The 8,023-nt window shown below is 62.5% G+C and overlaps 1 protein-coding gene across 1 annotated transcript in view; it reads left to right on the top strand.

Annotated features, from left to right (window-relative positions):
- Window positions 1–7,269, top strand: part of CHRNB2 (cholinergic receptor nicotinic beta 2 subunit) — a 13,500-nt gene extending 6,231 nt beyond the window's left edge. Inside the window, exon 6 of the mRNA XM_059413847.1 lies at window positions 1,840–7,269. Within this exon, the coding sequence (XP_059269830.1) occupies window positions 1,840–2,010 (171 nt within the window). The 3' untranslated portion in view covers window positions 2,011–7,269. The remainder of the gene's footprint in view (window positions 1–1,839) is intronic.
- Window positions 7,270–8,023: the final 754 nt, after the last annotated feature.

The following is an 8,023-nucleotide window of genomic DNA, read 5'->3' as shown; positions in this document are numbered from 1 at the left end:
TTTTTGTTAAAGATTTTATTTATTTACTTGAGAGAGAGACAGTGAGAGAGAGCATGAATGAGGAGAAGGTCAGAGAGAGAAGCAGACTCCCCATGGAGCTGGGAGTCCGATGCGGGACTCGATCCCGGGACTCCAGGATCATGACCTGAGCTGAAGGCAGTCGTCCAACCAACTGAGCCACCCAGGCGTCCCAAATAAGGAAATCTTAAAAAGCAAAAAACCAAAAACTTCTCGAGCTTTGGTGCCCATTGCAGCGTCTCTGCCCCATCCAGGGTCCCAGGTTGGATCCAGTTGTCCTTTTCTTTCCAGTCTGGAACAGGTTTTCACTTTGCGTTTCACGGCATCAGCATTTGGCTGGTCGCCGACTGGCGGGAGGACCTTGCTGTGGGTTTGTGTGATTGTTTCTTTCTTCACTTTGTTCCTGCCACAGCTGGCGCCTTCTTATGGTCCAATGTGACCTTCCGTGTCCCTTCCTCAAGAGGCCATTCCAGGGGCGCCTGGGTGGCTCAGTGGGTTAAGCCTCTGCCTTCGGCTCGGGTCATGATCTCAGGGTCCTGGGATCGAGCCCCGCATCGGGCTCTCTGCTCAGCGGGGAGCCTGCTTCCTCCCTCTCTCTCTGCCTGCCTCTCTGCCTGCTTGTGATCTCTGTCTCTTTCAAATAAATAGACAAAATCTTAAAAAAACAACAACAACGACAAAAAGAGGCCATCCCAGACCCACCCTAAAGGGTGTCTTCCCCCTGGGGTCTCTGTCTCACGTGTTTGTTTCCTTATCCGCATCTAGCAGGGTAATTATCTCATTCTTGCTTCTGGATGGTAAACCACAGCCTGCGTCGGTTCCCGCTCACACCTCCGTGCCTGGCCCGGTGCCAGGCCCACGGTAGGTACAGGTGTGAACAAGTCCTTTCCTCAGTGACTGACCCAATGTAGGTGCAAGCGGTCTCCTTCCCGGCCCCCGGATGAACGTGTGCAAAGGCCTCGGCTCCAGCCTGAGCGGGGCAGACCCCGTGAGAGCTGTCAGACCCACACCATATCCTCTTTCCGACAGATTGGTCCCACCTGGGAGCCAGTCCTCCCCTGTGGGGCCTGTGCGCTGGAGGTAGTGCTTTCGGGCTGGATTCCCCAGGTGGTCCCGGAGGGAGGGGGCCTGCCGAGCCGGCCGCTGGTTCAGTCATCCGACCCCCATCTACTGGCACTGACTGTGTTGCAAAGGTTGGGGTTGCAAAGTGAATCGGTAAGGTCCCTGTCGATAGGAACTCGCGGCTGGCTGGAGTAGGGGTGGGTGGCAGGTGTGCAAATGGACATGGCGATGCAGTGCGGTCAGAGCACGGTGATGGAGATGTGGCCACCTGCTGAGGGGCCCAGAGAGGACAGTGGTTTATTCTGAGCAGGAGTAACAGGAAAGATCACTCCAGAGAAGACGTAACACTTGATTTGGGCTTTAGAGGATGTGTAGGAGTTCTCCAGGCAGAGAAAGGGCAGACCAGAATTCTAGACACAAAGGAAACTCAAAGGCGTAGAGACTTGAAAGCAGAGAAGTGTGGGTTAGAAGGTGGACAGGACGGTGAGTGGGAGAGCGCGTGTTTGTCACAGGCAGGTCTTGGGTCCCAACTTGGACTCTGCAGGGGCCCTGAAGGCCGTGGGGCCACCAGAGACTTCTTAGCAGGCAAGTTTGGAGCCATGCTTTGGAAAAGTTGTGGGGTCATGGAGGGAGAGGAGTGAGGTGCGTGTGTACACACGTGTGCCTGTGTGTGTACATGTGTGTTGTGAAACCTGCTTGTCCCCATCCCGCCCTTGTCCAGCACCACGTGACTGACACCGGCCTTTGTGTCCCGTGCAGGTGAGTGAGGACTGGAAGTATGTCGCCATGGTGATCGACCGCCTGTTCCTCTGGATCTTCGTCTTCGTCTGTGTTTTCGGCACAGTTGGCATGTTCCTGCAGCCCCTCTTCCAGAACTACTCCCCTGCCCGCTTCCTGCAGGCCGACCGCTTGGCCCCCAGCTCCAAGTGAGGCCGCCGGCTCCACGCTCCACCTCGCCCTCCGTGCTCGGTTGGTCTGGTCGTTTTAGGCGGAGGAGGGATGGGTGGGCTGCAGGTGGGGGGCTGCTGGTGCAGACGCGCCTCTCCCGCCCCTACCGCAGCCCCTCCCAGCCCCCGTGGCAGACAGCCAACCCTGGAGGGCCCCAGCCAGGTTGGTGTGGGGCTGGGTGGGCATGTGGGCTACGGGCAGGGCTGTGGAGATGTTGGGCTGCGCACACTGAGGGAAGCGTGAGGGGCTGGGGCGGGGCAGAGTCCCAGGGCCCCTGACGTGGCGTGCTGGCCTGACGCAGCAGCTCCAGACCCGACTCGGGCCTACCCTCCCTACGTACATGGCCCGTGGGCTGGCGGGTCTGTCCAGGGCTTACCTGGTATGGCCAGACCCCTGGGGGCCCTCCAGCCCAGCCCTGCAGCCCCCTGCTTCTATGGGCTCCAGAGCCCAGCCCCAGGTCCCTGCATCCCTGGACGTCCCCCCACTTTCTTTCTTGTTCGGGGCGGGTGGGGCAGCCGGGCTGGGCATTGGACCCCTGAGTTTGGAGACTTCCGGTGCCCTGTTTGGAGCCCAAGGGCCAAGTCCTCCAGCACAAACGCAGGGTCTCCGGTGGCCATTCCCCACTTGACTGGAGCAGGGCTTTGGAGTCAGAGAAGAGAAGGTGTTCGCTTTCGGTAGCTCCAGGCTCTGCCCACAGCAGAGGGCGCCGAGCGGGAGGGAGTCAGCACTGCCTGGCTGTCCCCCGAGACCTGAGCTGGGCCCAGGCCAAACCCCCCTACCATCACCGGCTCCCTAGGAACACAGCCTTTGCTTCTGTCCTGTGGGCTCGTGGAGGCCGTGTCCTGACGCTGCTCCCAGGGTCTGGCCGGGGGACTCTGGGCTCTTAGCCGAGGAGACAGACCTCTGACGGGCGTCCTGTAGTCACAGAGCATGTGACTAGCTCTAGTCTGTGGTCCCGGCCTGTCCTCAGCGCCAGCAGGTGGCCGGTCCCCGAGGGGGCCGTCTGTTCAGCGTAGCCAGAGGGCCGGCCGACACAGACCACGCTGTCCTCTGGAACCCGGCTGGAGCCCTGCTTGTGCGGGCACGGCAGAGCTGGGGACAGTGCCGAGGGCTCGGGGGGACGCACCGCATCCACCCCGGGACCAGACGGTCTCAGTCTGGATGCCAGTCCCAGCTCACACCTGCTTGCTCAGCAGCCGCGAGCAAGTCCATTGCTTTTCTGGGCGTCGGCGGCCTCGTCTCCCGAGTGGGGACAGTAGCGAGGAGGAAGCAGCCTAGTCTGTTCTTGGCAGACCTTAGCTGGGTGTGCAGTATGGGAGTGGCCAGAGCGGGGGTCAGGAGTGGCCTGACCATCCTTAGAGCCTCGCACAGCCCTCCTCTTCCTCTCCCTGGAGCAGAACCAGCCCCAGCAGCAGTGTTGCGGGTCTGGGGACCTGGCACTAGAGGAGCGCGGCCCGGGGGACTCTCCAGGGGCCACTCGTCAGGCCTGATGACCGTGGTTCCCTCAAGCACCTTCAGGGAAGCGGCGTCCTGTTCCCAGGCCGAGCTCTTCCCCACACCAGTGTGCCCGCAGGGCCTCGGGGCCGATCCTGTCCCATCCTGGCTGTGGATGTCCTGCCAGCCGCTGGGCAAGGTGTGCCTCAGTGTGTGTCCCCAGCTGGCTGAGTGGGTGTCTTGGCCTGCAGAGACCCCCTCTTCCTGGGCAGCAAACAAAATTTCCTGTATTAAGCTGGAGCCGCTGCTGGGTCAGAGTCCCGGGGTGGGGAGCGTCCCAGAGCCTGAAGAGCAACCGGAAAGGAACTGTCCATCTGGCGGGTCGGGTGCCAGCCCGAGGCCCGGCTCCTGGCTGTCTGGGCGCCTCGCTGTGGCCTGGCCGCTGGGAGTGCTTCCTGCCCAGCACTCTAGCCTGCTGTCACCGGGGGTGCTGGAGTCCCGCTGGCGGCTTCCCCACTCCCCCGGAGCCTCTGACGTGTAAGGAGACCCCAGGGAGGCGGGGAGGGGGGTTGCTGCGACTCAGGAAAGCCCCTTGCTCTGGCCTTGCTCCTTCCCGCTGGTGACCTGGGGGCGGCAGAGCCTGCTGAGGCCACAGCGACAGAAGGTCACACAGGGACCGAAGGTCGCGCGGGACCGGGTTAGCTGGGCAGGGCCTTCGGGGTGGTGCCTTCCACTCCCAGGGGACCGTGCCAGCAGCAGGAGGGAGAGGGCAGGGGCGGAGGGAGGAGGCCCACCGCTCAGACGAGGTGATGCCCCGCATGGGGACAGTTCGAGCCCTGGGGACGCCGGGAATCTTGGGACAAGGGTTGTCCCTTCTCTTCCCTTGGTGCTGTTGGGGAAGCTCCCTGCCCTTCTGTGGGGGGCCGGCTCTGCAGAGAATCTGTGCCCCGTCTGGAGAGGGCGGTGCAGACCCTGGAGTGGGAGCCTGAGCGAGGTGGGCTTGGGAGGGGCGGCTGGGGAAGCGGCGGGCATCGTCTCCATCTGCAAACCACCTTGCCTGAGTAGTGGGGCAGCGCATGCCGCCCGTCCCTGATGCTAGGGGCTGCCGCAGCAGGAGAGCAGTGTCCTGGTGGCTGGCGTGTCGTTGGCCACAGCTGCACCCAAGGCGGTCTCCCAGCCACCCTGCCCTGCAGAGGAAGGCCGTGCCTGGGAAGGGGAGAGGCAGAGGGTGCTCTGGGCAGCATCTGCGCCCGACTTCCGTCTCCTCCCAGCCCCGGGGACAGCCTGCAGGGAAGGGCCCCTGGCGACAGGAGACTCGCTCAGCTGAGCCGTCTACACTGCTGGGCCATGACGCAGGCTGTGGGAAAGCAAGGGGCATCTCTGAGTCGGTCCCCGGCCAGAGCGCACTCCGCTCCCTCTCAGCCTCTGCCTCTAGGAGCCATGGCCAGGTCATCCCTCAGCCCAGCGGGTGCCGGCCGGTCACTTGCCAGGCTGGAGTGAGAATTGGCCGCATGTTTCCGAGCGTGAGTGTCACATGGCTCCTGAGGGACTGTAGGTCTAGGAGCCGTCGCTAGGAGGCCTCGCCTCACCCACGCGCTCAGAGCCCCCAACCCCCCACTAGTGCTCCCTTCCCTGTGCTTCCGGACTATTTGCACTGGTCTAACCCGCCTCAGGCCGGACCCCTTAGGCACTCAAGATTCTCGTAAAGAAAATTGTTTCCCAAGCCGTCTTGTCTCTCTGTTCTGTCTGGTGGTCAGTCTCCGCACACTCTGGGAACCGCGGGCAGGTGCAGGGCTGGCGAAACAAGGCTCCGAGGCACGAAGCACAAGGACGGGAAGAGAGCAGGGACCGTGACTGTGGTCAGTCCCGAACAAGGGCACTCGGCGGATGGGAAAGAAATGGCCTAAAGGCCCAGAGATAGCTCCTGGGGCGCAGGGGGCTCTTAAATAAGCGCCCCAGAGGCAGGGTCGGCCGGGGTCTCCTCAGCGCGGGCATGGGGCGGTCAAGGTTGTGGTCTGTGTGAAGGCCGCACCTGTCCCCAGAAGCCTGGTTTGCTCTGGTCCCAAACCCGGCAGTGGCGCTCAGCTGTGGTCTCTGAAGGAAGGCAGGGTGATGGGGACAGACGGTGCCAGCTGACGACACCCCCACGGGCAGACCCGTGTCCCAGCCCCTCCGAGTGGGCGACGGGGACGGCTTGTTCCTCCGCACGGGGGCTGGCGTTCGCGGTCGGTGTGAAGTGGGCTGTGTCCTGAAGACGGGTACAATTTCCCTCCGGCGGGGGTGGGGGGCAGGAGCAGCCGGAGGGGTCCCCATACGTCCCTGCAGGGGACATCTCCTTCCCCGTCTCCAGAAGTCGTCCAGCCGACTCAGCCCTGGGTCTCGGAGGACCACGAATGACACCCACACACAGCTGTGGTCCTTAATGTGCCCCCAAACTCGTCACTGGTCCCCCTGGCCTCAGCTGTCCCATCTGTCACGGATGGGGAAGGAGGCTTCACAGGGACTGTGTGTCCTCGGGGAGGACAGTGCTTCGAAAAAGGTCGGACGGATGTGGTAGAGACTGTGGCAGGAAGGGCAGTGTGTGTGGGGGGGCGCGTTCTCTGTGGAAGTCCCGCGGGGAACACGCCAGCGCCTGCCCAGGACCACGGCCCGGCTGCTCCTGGGCCCCCTGAGCCCCCGCTGTACACGCACCTCCTGCTGCTCGGGGCAGGGGCCGGGCCGGACGCCCCCGCAGAGCACGAGGGCTGCGCGTGCTGTGGGATGTGCTGGCTTTCCCGCCCCAAGGACCAGGTGTCAGGCTAGGGCTCCATCCCCAGAAACCGCAGGCCGCAGTGCCTCTGCCCCGTTCCCTCCCCTGGGAAGCCACGACTGGAGACGGCCTAACAATTCAGATTCTCTTTATTTCTGAGGAATGTATATGGTTAGTCACGGTTGTCAAGGGACACATCAAAGCCGAATCGAGGCCCCAGGGCAGCCCCCCCGCGCCGAGTCCGTGCCTGGGCCCCTCCCACCCACTCCTGGAGCCGCACCAGGACCCAGACCTGCACAGTCACTCGTGTGAGTCAAGGAAGTAGCTTCGAGCAGCGACGGTTTCACAAGTGATTATTCAGAGGATGCACAATAGCCACAGTTTGGACAAATCAACTACAAAGACCATTTAAAAAAAGGAAGAAGGGCGTCCTGGTTGCTAAAAACAAAGAGCAGACAAGAAAGTAGAGCACTGGGTGGGGGGCTCTGCAGCAGAGGCCGACCCTGGGGCTCCCATTCCGAGACCCTCCAGCTGCCTTGAGGTGGGGCGCGCCGGGGGCCGGGCCCTGCCCCCCGAACACAGGCCCCGGGTCCCGCCCAGCTCCCTGGGACACTTGGCTGTTCCTCAGACTTCTTTAGTAGCCTTCTAAAAAACTTGTTTTTTTGTTTAAATTTTGGTCAATTTTTGGTCAGAAGCACAGAGGGAATAGTGGCCACAGGAACGGAGTGTGAGTGTGTTGGTACGTACTGCGGGAGACGGGTCCGGACGGGCTGCCTCGTTAGCAGTGAGTGGGGCGCGAGGTGGGGGGCGGTCACCAGAGGGCCGGGCCTGGACGGTGGCAGGGACCAAGGGGTCACTAGAGGCGGGCTCAGGTCTGGTTGGTGTGGGCGAGCCGTGCTCCAGGGAGCTGGCCGGGGGTGTAGACAACCTTCCACCTCATGTGGTTTCAACTGGGGTCGGGCGTCAACTCTGCAAAAACCCCCCACCCCTGACAGCCCGAGTCCTGCCCTTCTGGAGCTCTCCGGCAGACATAAGTCTTGGGTAAATGAAAAACTAAATCTGATTTTAAAATCTGTGTACTTCTAGGCTTTCTGTAGCAGTTAAGAATCAACATTTATGAAGTTTTTAAAAACTAACACGCCCATGATTCGGCCAATTCCCCCTGGTGTCACAGTCATGAGGGAGGGACCTGGCGCGGGGACCTGGCCCGGCGCGATTGTTCCACCCGTCCTCAGGCCTGATTATCGGGGCAGAGGGGACTCGTGGTGCAGGACCTCTCCCTGCCGGGGATTGGGGTCTGTGTCCCCGCCAGCAGGACACCCCCCAGGAATGCTTCCGGAGGATGGCGGGGGCGGTAGTCCCACAAGGCCAGTGTGCGTGGCGGGGCGGCTGGTGTGACCCTGCGGGGCTCCTGTGGGCTCGCGTCCGAGGCCAGCCCTCCCTGCCGCCCAGCGCCCCCGCTGGCTAAAGTGCAAGACCCGAAGGTCGCTGAGGGCCCCCTGCGGGTCCCGAGGGCCCCGCCTGGCGATGAACCGAGCGCGCTCGTCAGCTCCTGTTCTCACACCTGTTCACCGAATGACAGTCACCGCTCGCTCTTGCGGAGGAAAGGAGAAATGGAACAATCATAAGGAGGGAATCCCAAAGGGCAGAGGGAGACAGAGGCCTCCAGCCCTGACTGGACGCGACGCGGCCCGGCCTGACCCAGAGGCCGAGACGTGGGTGCGGCAAACACACGGGGTGGAAGCAGAAACCAAAGCGGGCCTGAGCGGGGGGGGCTGTGGACGTCTAGGCTTTCTGTAGCAGTTAAGAATC

Source organism: Mustela nigripes, chromosome 10, assembly GCF_022355385.1.
Source record: "Mustela nigripes isolate SB6536 chromosome 10, MUSNIG.SB6536, whole genome shotgun sequence".
NCBI classification, from domain to species: Eukaryota; Metazoa; Chordata; class Mammalia; order Carnivora; family Mustelidae; genus Mustela; species Mustela nigripes.
This window is presented reverse-complemented; position numbering and strand designations above follow the sequence as displayed.